Source organism: Pocillopora verrucosa, chromosome 3, assembly GCF_036669915.1.
Source record: "Pocillopora verrucosa isolate sample1 chromosome 3, ASM3666991v2, whole genome shotgun sequence".
NCBI classification, from domain to species: domain Eukaryota; kingdom Metazoa; phylum Cnidaria; class Anthozoa; order Scleractinia; family Pocilloporidae; genus Pocillopora; species Pocillopora verrucosa.
This window is the reverse complement of record NC_089314.1, coordinates 2,141,295-2,158,776: the sequence shown is the minus strand read 5'-3', so window position 1 is coordinate 2,158,776 and position 17,482 is coordinate 2,141,295. Positions and strand designations below refer to the sequence as shown.

The 17,482-nt window shown below is 38.1% G+C and overlaps 2 protein-coding genes and 1 long non-coding RNA gene across 6 annotated transcripts; 2 read left to right on the top strand and 1 right to left on the bottom strand.

Moving 5' to 3' along the window:
• Positions 1-1,001: 1,001 nt before the first annotated feature.
• LOC131776903 (DNA repair protein XRCC4-like) lies at positions 1,002-7,428 on the top strand. Its single transcript, XM_066164223.1, has 12 exons — positions 1,002-1,146; positions 1,833-1,868; positions 2,112-2,210; positions 2,999-3,064; positions 3,428-3,484; positions 3,802-3,856; positions 3,950-3,979; positions 4,455-4,518; positions 4,942-4,993; positions 5,866-5,984; positions 6,560-6,658; positions 7,212-7,428. The coding sequence occupies exons 1-12, from the start codon at positions 1,021-1,023 to the stop codon at positions 7,294-7,296; spliced, it is 888 nt and encodes a 295-aa protein (XP_066020320.1). The 5' UTR covers positions 1,002-1,020; the 3' UTR covers positions 7,297-7,428.
• Positions 7,318-12,468, bottom strand: LOC131776902 (creatinase-like). 4 transcript variants are annotated; one of them, XM_066164221.1, is made up of 8 exons: positions 12,394-12,468; positions 11,559-11,752; positions 11,227-11,342; positions 10,318-10,516; positions 10,106-10,203; positions 9,267-9,573; positions 8,835-8,949; positions 7,318-8,464 (listed from the first exon to the last, which is right to left on the bottom strand). In XM_066164221.1, exons 3-8 carry the CDS (start codon positions 11,326-11,328, stop codon positions 8,014-8,016), a joined length of 1,272 nt encoding a protein of 423 aa, XP_066020318.1. In that variant the 5' UTR covers positions 11,329-11,342; positions 11,559-11,752; positions 12,394-12,468; the 3' UTR covers positions 7,318-8,013. The 4 variants fall into 4 exon arrangements, with proteins under 4 accessions (XP_066020318.1, XP_066020317.1, XP_066020319.1 ...); XM_066164220.1 differs by having other exon boundaries at positions 11,587-11,752; XM_066164222.1 differs by having other exon boundaries at positions 11,604-11,752.
• An 83-nt stretch (positions 12,469-12,551) lies between these two features.
• On the top strand, positions 12,552-15,630 carry LOC131776894 (uncharacterized). Its single transcript, XR_009339589.2, has 3 exons — positions 12,552-12,676; positions 14,278-14,452; positions 14,902-15,630. It is a non-coding gene; the product is annotated as an uncharacterized lncRNA (long non-coding RNA).
• The last annotated feature ends 1,852 nt before the right edge of the window (positions 15,631-17,482 follow it).

Here is a 17,482-nt window from a genome sequence, read left to right as displayed (position 1 = left end):
CTGCAGAATTTTTAACCAGAATCACAGCTGAAGATGTTAAATATTATCTTCCTTGTACAGAATTATTTGAGACAAGGCAAAGATGGATTCGACTCACCGTTTGCAATGGCGATCACGTTTGGCTGCGAAACAGGTAAATAGTCTGAAAATATGGAACCAATTAATCATCCTCATGAAGGATTCCTCTTTATTCAGCCATGTAATCTTGTCTTAGAATCTGGAAATATTGGCAATAAACGCTTGCATTTTTGGTAGTCAATTTACTTGGTTTCCTTTTGTAATTAGTTCAGACAACCTGATTCAAGTAAGGTCTAAGTGAGGAAAATGACAACAAGTTTAACTGAATAATGGCTGTAAATATATGAAATCATATATGTCGCACTGCGCTGCGGTTGAAGAACACGAATATAGAAGCGATCCTCGCAGCTATGAGCACTACTGAACTAGTTAGGTTTTGAAAAACACGGGCTAAAAAAAATCCCACCCCATGGACCCATGATACCCCCGGTCTGTGTTTGTGACAGTTGTAGTAATCCACTTTGCCTTCACAGCCAATCATGTTTGGGGCTTTTGGCCCTGTTAATTGTATTCAGTGTAAAAGGTCTAGTGAAGTGAAGTTTTTCTGCCATAAACCATGCTGAAAACCCCTTTGGAAAACATATGCTATATTACAGAAGGTTCCAGTGCTGTTTTTTCCTAATTATATCATAATATTTTGATTTCAATTCCTTATTTTTTTGGTTGTTGTGCTTTTGTTTTTTTCTGCTTTGAGATATTCACTGTGACAGTGACTGATTGCAGCTTTAGATAAAATTGAAAATATGGCTCTGAATCTCAGGTGATGACCTGAGATCATTTTTAACACAACACACTCTTTAGTTGTTGATTATTTCCTATTGTTATCATGAACTTAATGTGCAATTCAGGGAGATGCTGTGAGGAGAAAGTAGATGCTAGTCACTTTTAAGGATTTACTTATGTTGTTTATTTTTTCAAGTTGATTCATTGACTGTTGAATCTATGGCAAAGACTGCTGATATGAGTGTTACTGAATTTGCTGATCAAACAAGCAGAGCACTGACAGGCCAGACAACAAGTCAGGATAATTTTGTCTTTCAAGCCAAGCCTAAAGAGACAAAGTTACAGGTTGGATAAAACCTTTTGAGGCATTTTTGATTAATTACATTTCTGTATCTTTAGATATCTGTTACAAATGACTAAGATGGAATAAAACTGGGTAGTTGATTAAGCTATTTCCATTTCCTGAATTTCGATAAGAATAGAAATGGTAAGCAATTGATACAAACTTGATGTGGTGAGATGCTGAAAAAAGCTTTGTTCCCACAAGCCAGATTTTTGTTTTATTTTAGAAGAGAAACAGCAACATAAGTTAATATATATTTAATTTTTGTAAGCCCAGCTTTTTTAAAAGTTCAAGGTGGCTTGAAACTCTCACTGGAAAAAGATAATGGAGGTTCTAAAACAGCGTGATGTGATTTACAAAATAAGCATGTAAGATCTTCAAAATATATTATTGATATGTGTGCCAGAAGGAGAAGCAGTAAATTTAGATGTTATATACAACCTACTATAGATTCTAATTTCTCAATACTCAAGTCCAAATACTTTACCTTAAAGGGTCTTTTATCCAGTTAAAAAAATTTTAGCTTTCCATTCAAATAACACAAAGAAGGGTAGGGAAAAGTATGCTGGGTATGAATGCAATGTTAGGGAAAACAGAACCAGTTATGGTTTATCAGGACTGTCAGCAACTAGACTTGAGGGAAACTACAAATAATGAGATATCCTCTAATTATTTTTTTGCTTTTTAGTTCTCTTGGAAGATGCATATTGGTGATGGTGTTAAGGTAGTGAAAAGTTCAAAAGTCGTACAGACTTAGTATTGTTCATAAACAGTAGTGATTAATGTATATTCAAGTTGTTCACAGGGGATATATTAAGACCTAGATAAATTAAAGATACAATTATTTAATAACTGCATAAATAGGATTGAATTTTATTTACACATACATGTATATAACACTTCATTGTTGACTTAAGATATGTATTTTTTGAAATTAATATACATACATTATTCTGTCTCATTCCAGTTTCAACTGGGTTCTCTGACTTTGCCAAAAGTTAGTGACAGTGTTCAAGTAATCAAGAACATGTTTGATCTGGCTGTAAACCAGATGACACAGTTAAAGGTAATTGTAACTGATGTATAATTTACATTTTAAATGAAACTGAAATGAATGACTAATGCTCTCTTTGTTACCTGTATGAGTATAAAATTAACAGATATAGAATGGCACTAGATGGCAATTGTTTTCATAGACCTGGACTGCATGATACTTCATCCTCTAGAGTCCATTGACCCTTTAACTCTCAGATCAAATTTGTAATTCGCCTTACTGTCAACCATACAATTATTATGTTAGTTCAGAGAATTTAGTATTGAGTCAACTTATTATTTCCAAATTGATATTTTTCTTTGTTCTCATCACTTATCTGGTTGATATTGTATTAATACTGTAAGGAGAAATTCTGTCTTGGTTACTTATGGGAGTTAAAGGGTTAAGTTTCACTAGCACATTTAAGTTACAAAGTAGAGCCACCCCCTCTCCCCCCCTGTCACTGTAATTTGTCAAACTGTATACTGATACGTTGCAGTGCCCATTATACACCTGGGTGTGGAGACGCTCTCTGACTAAAGTGTGTTGTGCAAGAACACAACATAAAGATCAGGCTAGGGCTAATGAATATAGACTTATCCAAGCCATTTAAATTCCAGCTTACCAACCGCTAAGCTATGGCATAAACTGTCATAATTTAGGTCTCTTTTTCAAGAACTCTAATTAATGTAATCCCCATTGCAATAATTGTACTTGTGAAAATGAAAGATAAAAAATAGCAGATTGGTAGCTATTTTTTCCAGTAGATTTTATTGGCAACTTGTTCATGTGTTCATACATGTATGTTTATTATCTTTTAGCAAGAAATGTCATCTTTGAGATCTGACAATACCAGATTATCTTCAGAGAGAAAAGATACCCTGAAGGTTAGCAGTCTTATTTAACACTTTAACCCTTAAGAGTGACTGACTTCTAATTTCTACTGGCATTCAAGAGTATCACTTGTGAATCAAATGTAAAGGTCATAAGAACAAAGCAAATAATCATTTATTTAAGCAGCTTTTGATTTTCCTTGTTGGTACCATAAGAAATGTAGAGAGGGAACAGTGTAGAGAACATGAATTCTAATCTTAGGATATACAGGGTTAAATCAAAAGAGATTGACTGATTGATTGACTGACTGGATAGTTTTTTTTTAATGATTGATTGTTTCTCTACTTCTACACGATAACTGTATAATTATTTATTAATTTATTCACTTTGATTAGCTTAACATTATATTTTTTCAGCTTCTTGAGAAATGTGTCACTGCCAAAGAAGAAATGGAGAAAGATTTATTTGAAAAGGTTATTAAGGCTGTGACTTACTTTTATTATCAGTAATCAGAAGATTCATTTGGTGACCAGTTCTTGAGCATGTTTTAAGCTCTTCCACTCCAAATATCTCAGAGTCTCTGTCTATCATGAATTTTTTGTAATGGTTTTAGTGAGTGTTTGAAAAGGTATTCATAAGTTATAAGTCAGAATAATTATTTTTAGGCACTTCTAGACTTAAAAGGGTTGCTTTGATATTTTCTGGTATTTGGCCATTAGCAAGTTAAGATTTGTTATTGTTAAATAAATCATTTTTTATTTATTATTATTATTACTTATTGTAATTGCAGTTTGCAGCAGTGCTAAATGACAAGAAGAGCAAGATAAGGCAATTGAAGGAGCAAGGTTTGTTCGCCTTGTGTTAACTGTAGATGGAATTCTGATTTTTGTAAAATGATAACAATTCTTTATTTGTTTATATCCATGCAAATACTGCAGTAAAAGAGGCTTCTTCACAGCCAGTACAAGGTAAAGTGTACATAATGAAATAAATAATAATTTATGATTTCCTTGATTAGAAAATGAACTTTTCCAAAAAATGTGACATTGAATTTATGTTTAGTCAGCTCTCTTGCCTACAGTTCTTAAATGTTAGCTTCACACTAGCTTATTAGGGGTAATTTTCTAAAGGAACTGAGTTGATAATGTGAATCGTAATGAGTGTCACACCAGCTTAGCCTACCAGCCAATTTCTCTCACAAGATAAATCTAAACTTTGCCTTACAGGCATATAAGTTTGGAAAGCTGACCAGTACACAAGAAATCTTTAGTAGACATCCAAAGGCGAACCTTCAGTTTTTCACTGTTAACAGAAATACTGGTACTCAATTTCATTGCAAATTAGATTTGCCTCTAATTTCTCTGTTTTTAATTATAATAACCTTCAAATTTTCAAGATATGTCGCAGTTTTTCCCATAATATAATTATTATACTTTTCCCTAGGTAATAATGAAACACTAGACTTAGCCAACAGAAATAAAGGAAAATCTAAAGGTACAGCCATCAGGTATAAAGCAGTTACTTTAGTAATAGACTGACTGTGAAAATGCATTTTGATTGAGCTTCATAAAACCAAATCCAAAGTAATACCAATGGCCAATTGAGAAAAAGTATCACAAGAAGGTGATCCAAAAAAACAAAACAAGCCAAATGCCTAATTTCCTGGAAAATGCCAGTGAACTAGTCAAAAATGGTTTTTAGTTTTGCATCTGATTGGTTGAGAAAGTGGCATGTTTATTGAGTTTTCTGCACAGATCACGTGAAATAAAGCAAAACCCAGGCAATCCTATATTACTTTGGGCATTCAGATGAAAATTGCTTTTAATCAATAATGATGGCTTAATTTTTAATGAAAGAAATGAGATGATATTTGTCACTTAAGATAATTTAATTAAAAAAGAGGCTCTCTTTTCATGTGTTATTTTCAAAGGCAAGAGGATACTGGTGATGACACAGACATTGAAAAAACAGATACAGAGGATGTAAGCTAAAGATTTTACATGAAGGGTTACTTTTTTGTTCTATTTTCATTTTAAATTAAGTACAAATTGACTCTAAATCTTAAATCTTGATTTGAGTTGGTTCTTCCCATAGCAAAGGATTTTGATGGGAAAGGCTTTGCTCCAGTAATCATGCCATCTGTAATTCAAACAATATATTAATAAATACATAATGATATAGTTATAATATGATGGTCAGTCACTTGAGTTAGTGGCAGTCTTTAGCAGCTTTTCTTGCAAAAACAGCCTTTGAAAGAATCTCATGATCATTTTATTTTGTCTTTAACCCTTTAACTCCCAAGATCTGATTGTTAATTCTCCCCTCTAGCTGCTACACATATCCTTGTAAATTAGTTACGAGAAGGTGGTGCTAGATCAAGATAGCCACTTCTACCTGATAAGCTCGAATATTCTCATTACCTTTTTGCTGAATAATGTATGGGTGTTATAGGGAGAAGTTTCGTGTTCATAACATCTGGGAGTTAAATGGTGAACACTTGACTGCAGGTTTTACAATTCTTGTTACTTACTCTAGTTTACACTTCACTTTTTATTATTGTTTGACATTCATCACCATAAGCAGCAATTACAGTTTGGGTACAAGGTTGCTTAACCCTTTGACTCCTGGATCAAATTTGCAATTCTCCTTACTGTCAACCATACAGTTCTTATAATGTTAGTTCAGAGAATTTAGTATTAGATCAACTAATCATCCCCAAATTGAGATTTTCATTATTCTCAACACTTATCTGGTTGATATTGTATTGATATTGTAAGGAGAAATTCTGTCTTGGTCACTCATGGGAGTTAAAGGGTTAAGTGGCACATTGGATGTGAATTTTTTTTCCCTGTAGTCACCTATCTCTGAACCTGTGAGAGGAAGGAAAAAGAAACCAATGTCTTTGTCTACACCATTAAGTCAAGCTTTGTTACCAGATGATGAAGATGAAGGAATTGTACCAACTGTGAAGAGGTAATATTTGGAAAAGAAAAACAAAAAGTAGGTATATTGTTATTGGAAGCTAAAGGATGGAGAAAGAAATACTGAAAAGACTGGTGACAAGTATTGGTAATATAGGGAGGTTATATTGAGTGTCGAAAGGAATTCAAGATGTCTTTCTATTGGTTTTGTTTAACCATTTGCCTTCGTAGAGTTAAAAGCGTCTAATTTCTCCTTAAAATCTCATCCCTGAATCAAACATTAAGTTTACGAGTATAAAGGAAATGATCACCAATTGAAGAACCTATTTTTTTGACAATTTCTCCTCGTCAGCACTGTAGGAAATGTATAGAGAACAGTATGGAGGAAATGCATATTGTTGTTAGGGTGTAAAGGGCTAAAAGTCGTTCTTCGTACCAAAAATAACCTACGGATTTTTTGCTGGCGTTCTTTCACGTTTCAGGCAATTTAAGTGTCCTTCTTTTGTGATTTTCTCCTGGTTCTTATTGGCAGTTATGATTACTATGGTTATGGTTTGAGGACACTCAATTGGGAAGCACTCTTGGGTTAATCTAAATCCTTTTTTTTTGTTTGTTTGTTTTTTTCAGGCGCCGTAGAAGGAAACCTACAGAATCCCCTGCAGTAAAGCTAATACTTCCCAAGGTACCCTCCGTCAGGAAGACGCCTAGCAGTTCCTCCGGGGAGAGGTGGGGGTGATTAACATTAAGACAAGTTGAGATGTTAGTCTTTGAAGGACGATGGGAAACAAGAGGCATACGTTTTGAATTTCGTTATTTTAAATTTCCACCAAACTGGATACGTAAATGTTAAATGTCTGCTAAATTTCAGCTAATTCTGTCGCGGTTTGTAAACCACAAGCCGCCCCTCCTTTTCGGCTTAAATCTGTCGCACGAGTCAAAAAAAAAATAATAATAATAACAGTAAAACAATTAATAATTGTAGAAAAATTGATGTTAGCGCGCCGCGCGGAACTCTTGGAGTCATGCGCATGAAAAGTAGTCCCAACTTCCAGTGAGCCTCACTCCCAGAGTTCTACGCGGCGCACTAACATCAACTTTTGTCGCTGGTTTTTTTTAGACTCGCGTTAAGGAAAGAGACGGACTACTCCTAGTCCACGCGGTTTATGAAGCGCAAAGCTTTCACTGGTGTCGCTCTTCCTTTCACCCACACTTCTTACTGTTTTGACAACACAAACAGCTTCAGACGCGCACGTAGTAGTTACATCTTTTTATCTTGCAGTTTGACTTCAAGTCGATCTCGCCTTCGTCAGCGATCATCAGACACATTACCTCCTGATGCGGAAGATTTGATGGCTGAGATGTAAAATAAATACGACTCATGTGGCTCGTGGAATGGAGATGTCTTACGACATTGTAATCTTTAATCTCTCGCTCACCAATAACACAAATTGATTCAACGTTTGTTAAAAATGGGAATAAAACGTTCTGAAGCCTAATGTTGAAATTCTTTGTCATAACCCCCCTGGTATGGCTTAACTTCCGCAATGTGGCGCCTCTGTAACGAAAACTATTTTTGAAATACTTTGTGCTTGGTAATAGAACATAAGTTTTTTCTCGGAGTCCCTTAGGTTGTAACTTTATTGCGTTAAGAGAATTTCGAAGTTGAATAGTACGGAGCTAACCCATGTAGGCATTTGAATACCATGGTGAAATAAACTAACTTGTGGAACAGACATGCACATCCCCTTAACTAACATTAAAAACGGCTGAATGTGGATGCTTTTTCATACAAAGAGCAACGGCATTTTGATCAATCAGTCAATTAAGCTTATTATGGCAAATGTGCACCGCCTCTGGATGGGCGTCGAAAGGATTTTCTTGAAGGGGCTTCTTCGTCGGAAATTTATTGACAGGAAGATTGATTATTCAGCAATAAATCATCTTTTTTTTCTCAGTTTTTCTGAAACCCTAGGACCTTATCAGCTATTCCTACAAAAATAGCTTTTCCCGTCAAAATTCTTGGATCAGTCATAGAGGAGACTTACAGAAAGTTATAAACTCTGTCTTTGGGGATAGGATGCTTAGTTTTTGACAATCATTTGTTCAGGACCAATAGGAAACGATGCTGTTGTGTTCTCGGTCCCAGTCTCCGTAATAATCAAAGTATCGTGCTCTCTGTACCCGCCAGCTCCAGGTTTTCCTTCGGGAACTACAATCATTGGTTCCATGGTAATGATCATCCCAGGCTCCAGAACTGTGTCCACGTGCTCGAGGAACTCTAAGCCCCAGTCTCTTCCATAGTAGTGAGAAAGAACTCCCGTGGAGTGTCCGTAGCCAATGACTCGGTATTGCAGAATGTCGTGTTCCATATAAATTTCATTCAGTTCCCGTGCAACGTCACCGCAGCGCATGCCTGGTTTGACTAGTTCCAGGCCTCTACGGTGAACCTTGTTATTGATCTCCCAGAGTTCCATATGTCGATCTGATGGCACGTGATCAAAGAATAACGTCCGCTCTAGAGCAGCATAGTTTCTATTACAAAACAAAAATACCAGCAAAATAAATAACGTTAGAAAATCAGGCAAAAAAGAACACTCGGAAAAAAGAACACTCGAGCGCACTCGAGGCTCTTGCTAGCTTACGTATTGACTCGATCCATGTGACAAACATCCTGCATACTTATCATATTCACGTTCTGGGAGGTCGCAATGCTTTTGGACAGCGTTATGTACCAAGGATCGCAGGCTCTGACGAGATATTACTAGCATACTACGTTCGACCTGGCTGAATGTTTTGCGTATCAAAGTGGAGCCTCCCGCCGATCCGATTTAGTCGGATCATTTGTATAAGAACCTTTATGAATGTAAGAGAAGACATCTACTTTCTGTATAGATAGACTTACCCTGCTATCATTGGAAAGCAGTTCAAACTCAGAATATCGCCTTTTTGAACTCGCCGACTTGTAGGAAAGTTGTGTGCACCGTCTGTGTTTATTCCTGACTGCAGCCAAGACCACGCTAGATAGAAAAGAATGTACGCACAATGAGGAAAGTGTAATGAAAGGGGAGTAGATAACTCCATGATGGGTTATACAGGGAACTCCTCAAGTGAGGGGTACCTATCTCAGAAGTAAAAACAGGAGTAAAAATTTCACGAAGATATCTCTCACTTGAGTAAAAGAAATTTGGTATGCATCCCAGTAACATCCTTAAGTGTTGGGGTTATTTTTTGGGAGTTAAGTTAGATTTTTTGGGAAGGGCCCATCAATAAAGTTCAAAAAAAGCGTAATTAAAAATGTTCTGTTAAAGATCAAACCAGAATTCCGATAACTTACTATCTCGGATATCGATTTGTGGAAATGTTACAGCGACCTCCCGCATCATGGCACTATTTGAAGCGATCACCACTTCATACTCTGGGACACCCTCGTGTAAGGTCTTGATTCCTGCATACGCCCCAAGCTCTGCTATTCGAGAGCCTTGACGGACTATTTCGACCTCCTCTGGAGACTTCACTCGTCGAATTTCCATGGCTGCATCTGCTACGTCGACAAATTTGGCATGCGGTAAGGCCTCTGAGAAACTTTGCAGCGAGGCTCCCATATCTGGAAACTCTACACCCACCGTCTTTGCAGACTGTAACTGATAGTTTTACAAAGAGGCGATAAATAAGAAAATATATACATACTCCTATGCAGGCATCTAAAATCAAGAAGTAGTCTAACTAATGATCTTGGAAAGGCAACTCGCAAATTTTCGCTTTAAAGCTGCAGATTCCCAAGTAGAGGGGTCAAACGAGATAAAAAAAGCTATTTTTCCAAACAGTCCTAAGAGGAAAGATAATCTGCAATTCGTGGAGGACATTTGAAATCAAAGTGCAACCATTGATTTCGGGAGATGAAATGGAATTAATTTTACTTGAGAGATTATTCCTAGTTTTATATGAGTGGTTTCGCTGTATTACAGGTGGAAGACAACACAAAGTGGCCGTCAGGACGTTGTCAAGGGCGATCACGACCACTTAATAGAGGTGAAAATATTTGTGACAACCAACTGCTTAATACGGTGCTGCTTACAATGTTAACAATCACAGCTATTTATCAAGTGCTTTTCTTTCTCAATCAAACATCTGATTATTCGTGTTATTAAACGAATTTTATCTTCTTTTCGATACCTGTTGTTGCATGGCGTAGTAAAAATTTTCCTTTTGCCAGTTGGTGTAGCTAATGTTATCGCAAGTTCCTCGTCTCCATGGAAACCCATAATCTACAGCTGTAAACAGACAAGACCCATCAGTCTCAACAAAAAAATTCTACTTGAAAAAAAAAACTCTTTACTTTAACAGTAAAGTTGTTAATTGAACAAAGACATTTGACGGGTTCTTACATGGCGTAATTGTCAATGCTTTTTCGTCAGTAATGACCAAGGCGTATTGCCGTCCCATGGAACAGTATAGAAACTCGCTGAAGTAATAAATGTTGTAGTAAGAAGTGAACACGCATGCGTCAAGGCCATTTTTCTCCATGTAAGAACGGATACTGTTCAGACGCCGGTTCATTTCTTCAGAAGAAAATAGTGGTTGGGTCTGAAAATAGATTTTACATACACATAAAAGAACGTGAATCATGTAGAAATAAATGAATGGAGGAATGTAAGATTCTTTAATGCATATGGCGATCGACTCATTGAGAAATAAACCGAGAAAGTAAGATAGAAAGACGAAGGAAGGAAAGAGAGTTTTCAGAATCACCGTTACAAATAGGAAAAAACACTTTTGCGCTATAAAATAGATTGAATACTACGTAAAAGTAGTCCACAGTTTCAAATTCAATTTTATTAGTTCATGGCGTTTTCTAGGGTCGTTTTTTTGTACTTTTCGTGTCAATCGTCGGAAATTCCTTCTTTTAGCGTCACAAACCACGCAGTAATTAATCATCGCGGAGGGGGGAGGGGGGGGGATGAGGACTTTGGGGGGAATCACATAGATTTCAGGGGGGGAAGCAACAGAGTATAAAAAGGAGACTATAGAAGATCACGAGAATATTACGGAGCCTTATTCGTCGCAATTGCGGTACCCGAGGACAATACGTTTTCTTCGCATCCTGCAATCTTCTTCCACTCAGATTAAGTTTGAGGGATCCACGCACCCTTCACCTCGGGATAGTCCTCCCGTTATCAGGTTATTAGTGTGTATTATTCTGAGGTTAGGGCTTCATTCTCAGACCTGTGCCTTTTTAAAATACAGAGAGCTTTTGGAGGGGTGACCGGCCGCTCTTAATTGATAATTTAGCTAACCTTTCCGCCATTGTGAAGCTCGAGGGTTCTCGGGAAGTAATCGTTTTTCCCGCGAAATAAAACTGGTGTTAATAGGTTCTTGAGTTTGCGCAGTGTTTTCATCCTAGCTAACGAATCTGTAAAGCAACCACACGATGGCTTTAATCGCAACAAAATTATGTTTAGATTAAAATAAGTAGACTTAATTTGAAGTCCATAAACTCACACGGGGTTAGAGTAAATTTTGAATGGGTTTCAGTTATATCACTGGGAAAGGTTTTTCTCCTCTTTCCTTTCGACTGAAAACTAACAGATGATACCCCACAAACCGTAAATCAAAGACAAAATTTAACTTTTATCTTAATCCTGAGTAACGCTAACCAGCTGACCCAGACTACCCTGTAGGCAATCCGTCCTTTAAAACAACAGTTAGCATCGCTGCCCCAATCCCTCGCGGCTCGTTCTCCTTCCGTCTTCTCTTTCGTGCCTCGTTCAGCACTCGAAAATGACGAAAGCTCGCTAGCAAGCCATCTTCACAGTGTTCAGGCTGAAAAGTTGGAAAAATCGTAGTCTACATTTCATGTTCAAAGTTTTCGGTCCGAAATATGTCACTGGTTTATACTGTGTATGCCACTATTCATCAGCAGGTCATAGCGTGACATAGAAATCTCTTGGTTTCGCAACGCAAAATGCTAATTCAGGCAAAGGTTTGAATAAAAAGTGTGAGCTGTGTATTTTTTAGAAATACTTAACTTTATAACGAAGTCCAAGTGGGGCTTAGTTTTCAGTCACTTCGCCAGCAAAAAACATCGGGGAATTGGGTAATAACAAAAATAGAAACGGCCTTAGAACCGTCCGGTGTTAGCCAGCTAGGTTTTACAAACGACTCAGACAGTTTTCATGAATTTTGTACAAGGCTTCTACTGATATTTGTCACACATTAAGATCGATTCTTAGCGAATATTTAAAAGAAAAACATGCTTTTTACATCTCCTCGGGTCACCTTTGGACACTGAAAAAAGAAGACGAGTCCGCTGGTAGACAAATAATATTACAGGAGACATTATTAATCTTTCGTTCAACTGCCGGCAACTGCAGTAGATTGCATGTCAACGGTACCATTACAATCTCGATGTATATCAGGCACTTATATACGGACATTAATTAACCTTAGACCGAGCTACAAACCTGATTACTGGGTAACGTGGATTAGAGATGGAGAGTTCGCAAAATAGTACCAGAGCCAAGTTGCGTTACATCCCTGGATGAGAATGAACAATGAATGAGTGGCCAATTGGATCCTTGTGTTTACGCACAGATTTCTGGGATCGCCACGAGGAAGACATTGCAACTCACTTGAAGGAAATGTATGGCGAAAGGACGTTCCGACGTCCAGATAAACGAGAGATTTTCGCTTTTTCGCCGCTCTTTTATCAGAAATTGATTTGGGTAATGCTGATACAAGGGAGGCGTAAGTTTTTGTTTGAAAAACCATGTAATATGTTGTAAAATCTACCGATTAACTTGTCTTCATGCGTAAGGTTTATTGTGAATTTGACATCTCGTAATAGTCTCGAAATTTTGAAAACATAACTATAAATCGCCTAGGAATAACTCAACTAAGCCGTTCCAGTTTTTTGTACTTGTGTTAAGTCTCAGTACTTCCAGCGTTTTTCGTGGCTTGGTAATACAAAAGAGCGCTAGAATAGTTGCTTGAGAATTAAATATTATTCCGGTACATTAAAGTGATGAATCACCTATACTGCTTCTTTGTTGTGGTGAATGTGAACGAATCAGTGTTGATAGTTGGCTCAAAGCTGAATCCTTTCTTCTGTGACGAAGAGTAATACAAATCGGTCCCTTAAGGAGTGATGCACAACCGATGATATGTCCACAGTTTTTGCCGGAGTTTCCGTGATCTTGCTTTTCTTGACAAGATCCTTCAGGGAGTTCGAGAAGAAAAGTTGCAGTTCAAAGACCTTTGGATTTTTCTCAAACAAACTATCACTTGAGCGAGGGATTTCCTCATGTTTTTCATCGCTTATTTCATCCTTTCAGAGAGCAACAGCTCGGTAAACATATTTTCCATCTCCGTGGACAACGACTTCTCTCCTTAATAGAGGTATATTTTCAAACATCGTAATTTGTTCATTAAATACGTTAACAAGCATGAAAACAGGCAGTTCATATATAAATACAACTGAAAAGACTTAAATGAGTTATTTCCTAGCGATTCCTGACTAGTTTGTAATATTTCGAGACCATTACGTGATGACGATTTCACAATAGACCTTACGCAAGGAGAGAAGTTTTTCGGTGAAGAAATGTAAAATGGTTTCTGTGTTTACATAGCCTGGTGTAAACACGCGTGAGGTTGGGAGAACACGAGATAAGCGTAGGAAACCACGACGCGAAGCGGAGTGGTTTCCAGCTTATCGAGTGATTATATTGGTATTCGCCTTACTCTGTGTGACAAACACAACGTGGTTTCAGTCGTTTTCATGTGAGACGAGTCAGCCTTGCACTGATCCTAAGAGGGGGAGGGGGGATCGTGGAAAAAGAGACGAGTGACAGTTAGGCTTTTGACACTTCCCCCTCGGCATTTTTTCATTTCTGAACGATGCTATAAGATACTTTCTGTTCTGCAAGAATTTCTAGTCACGGGAGCTTCAAAAACATCTAAAGTTCCATGTGGAGGAACGAAGTGGAGATATGAGGGTGCTCCTAAAGAAGTATGTAGATAAAATATATGAAAGGGAGAATATGATTAAATATGTTTTAATAACTCTGTCTCTCCGGTCCCTCTGAGGTGACTCATTTTTTCACGGTCAGCTCATTAGTAAAATTGGCTGTGAGTCCTATATCGCTGTGTAGAAATTCAAGAGTAGAAATCCTATAAGAAAAGCCATAGTAACAGCGGCTTATGGCTTGTGGCTTATAGGTTGCAATTAACTACCAGGAATTAGTTTTTGATGATATTGTGTTCTGGTCCATATGGGAACTTTGTAATATTTTCGCTATCTGTTTCCTTGACAACCAGTATATCGTGTTCTCTATATCCACCTGCACCAGGCTCCCTCTCGGGTACTGTAATCATTGGTTCCATGGATACCACCATGTTTGGATGTAACACCGTCTCGATATCTTCGCGGATTTCCAGCCCAGCTTCACGTCCGTAATAATGAGAAAGAACGCCGAAGGAATGACCGTATCCAAACGTACGATATTTCAGCAAATCGTGTTCGAGGTATAGCTCGTTCAGTTCGTTAGCTATGTCACTGCAACGCGCGCCTGGCTTTATGAGCTCCAGGCCCCGACGATGAACCTTGCAGTTGACTTCCCAGAGTTCTATATGCCGGTCTGATGGCACGTGATCACAAAAGAGTGTACGCTCAAGTGCTGTGTAGTATCTAGGGAAGACATAAAGATACAGAACTGAGAATTAACGTGCAAAGGGGCTAACTGGAAAGAAACACAGTAGTCGATTAATGCTCCGGCTTGCCATGCCTGTTCAGGATTTGTGGAAAATTATTATGGCTGCGGGTTGCCATATTTGTCCAGCAGCTCGGAATAAAGGGATAGAAAACGGAGATCTGATAATGATGATGCTGCAACAACTTTTCAACTGAAAAATTAAGTTTTTCAAAAACATATTGATATTGTTTTTATTACAATTTCTGTTTATCATCTCCATAGAGAAAGGACTGGAACCTAATGAAGCCAGACCTGTCGATTCCGAGATTACCGCACAAAGCATTGGACCTCGGAGTCTTCCGTTGTAAATAAAGTCTTTTAAATCAAAGCTATATGATTTATACTCAAGTAATTACTCCGCTTGGCCCTCTGTCGCAAGTGTCCCAGATAGCAGACACCTGACGTTAAGCAGATTGCGTAAAAAATTTTAAACAACAACTTACCCAGCTATCATAGGAAAGCAGTTCAAACTGAGTATGTCTCCCTTACGCAATCGCCGCGTGGTAACTGGATTATGAGCACCATCGGTATTAATTCCTGATTGGAACCAAGTCCATGCTGAGAAATACAAGAGCGACAATAAAATTAACCAAAAAAAAGTCCGCCGTTAATTTCGGGGGAGCACTTCATGACATTCGAATGAACGGCTGCGAGAAAGCTTGGGAATTCACAAGGGTTTCAATTTTTAGTTTTAAATTGCTTCTTTTTATACTCTTCCTTATTTTAACTGGCCGTTGTGATGTCTTCAGTTCAAGTTTTACGAAATACAAGCGAAAAGCTCGTATTTTTTCGGAATCGGCAACTATTGGTACTTTCGTGGAACGCGACTCAGGTCCAGGAATTTGACCCAGGCCACCGCGGTGGGTGGCGGGGGTGGGGGCAACCCTGCGCTCCACATTTTTTTCTTGTAATTGAAGACTCCCAAGAAACAAAAAGAAAATGAATAAAGGAATTTTAAAAGGATGAACAATTGAAACTTACTATCTCGTATTTCAGAATGTGGATATGTGTCGGCGATCTCTTTGACCATCGCGTTTGTTGACGCCAAAGCAATCTCGTGCTCAGCGGCACCTTCCTTGATTGCCTTAACAACTGCCTCTCCTCCAAGATCAGCGATACGTGCTCCTTGCTTTATAAGTTCAATTTCTTCGGGAGATTTAATCATGCGCATTTTCATGGTCGGTTGACTGACATCTACGAATTTTGCATAAGGTAAAGCATCGGAGAACTTTCGGTGATTGTCGAGATGGACCCAATCAAACTCCAGGCCTACTGTTTTCGCATCGCCAACCTTGTAGAGATAATTGACGTCTTAGTGACTGCTAAGAAGCGAAAATATCCTGCGACAAATTTTACGATCACAGCAATCCTCATGCAAACCTGTTGTTGTACAGCGTGATAGTAATTGTCTCTTTTCCAGTCCGTATATACGATGTTCTCACCGAATGTTCGGCGCCACGGCTGACCGTAGTCGATGCCTGCAAAATGGAGAAAAATCGCGTTGCACTTTTCGAACAAATGTTCTCTCATCAGTAGAAGGGGGTGGGGTGGGTCGGAGGATTTTGATCCCCAAATGGCCCCCCCCTTCAAAATCTTCCGACCCCTTCCTCCCCCCCCCTTCCCACTCCAAGGTGATCAATGATTACTACCAGAACCTTACTGAAAAATAAAATTAAAAAAATAGGGAAAAGAAGAAGAAGATTATACAGCAAAGCTTACCAGCAGAAACACTTGTCGTCTTCGACGGGGTGACAATGAGCGCATACGGCCGACCAAAGTAACAGTACAGGAAATCGCTGTAATAATGTATGTTGTGATAAGATGTAAATACGCATGCGTCAATCCCGTTTGTCTCCATATGGCGTCGAATCATGTCCAGACGGCGTTGCATTTCTTGGGACGAGAAGGTTGGTTTCACCTACAATTGGAAAAGCGTGATGATGAGTAACTGTTGGCTTGGGTATGAGCCCTTGTCTTAATCAGTACAATCTTAGCTTGTTAGTTCGTTTCCTCGAGATGAGAATTGTTTGCCTAAGACGACTCAGTCTTTTAGCTTCTGGCCTCCTGTCTTTAATAAGATGCTAAAATTCCAATTTCCGTAAATTAATTATATAACACACTATTACGCACACAGGTAGCAGAAGAAAGTTTTTTAGGGTTGGCAAGCTAGGGGACTGGGTATATATTTTTTGAGTTTTTAGCCGTGACTTGTTCAGTAATCAGATCTCATACCTCATTGCAAACAGACATTGCAAAGACAAAGTGCAAATTGCACGCTTGACAAGAATAACATGAACACAAACCTTTTCGCCATTATGACATTCAAGTGTACGAATTTCTTTGTGACCGCTCAGCACATTCAAGCTTAACAACCGTTGAAAGACTGGAACCAAAGTTCGTCGAGAAAAGCGTACGTTTTTGGCCAAAAGAAACATCTGAAAAGAAGACATGGGAATGGAAGTAAATCGCGTGGGATGGTTCACAATGTCCCAAAATCCGTGGCACAACTACTGATCTCAAAATAAACTGGGTTATGGCGAAAGCATGACACATTTTACAATGGACTTTCGTTCAAACAAGAAATCCGTCTAAATCTCACCACCAACAGAACTTTTTCAATTCTTTGACAAACGTTCTGTCTCCAGATATTTAATTGTTTGTCTTCTTTTAATCCTGAAAACTTTCGAGTAAATGACGATTTAAGATAAGTCAGGGATTCGAAAATATCACTCAGCCGAAACTGATTAAATTCTTGAATTAAAAGTTCGAAAGAAAGATGGATATTGTCATAAAAAAAAAAATG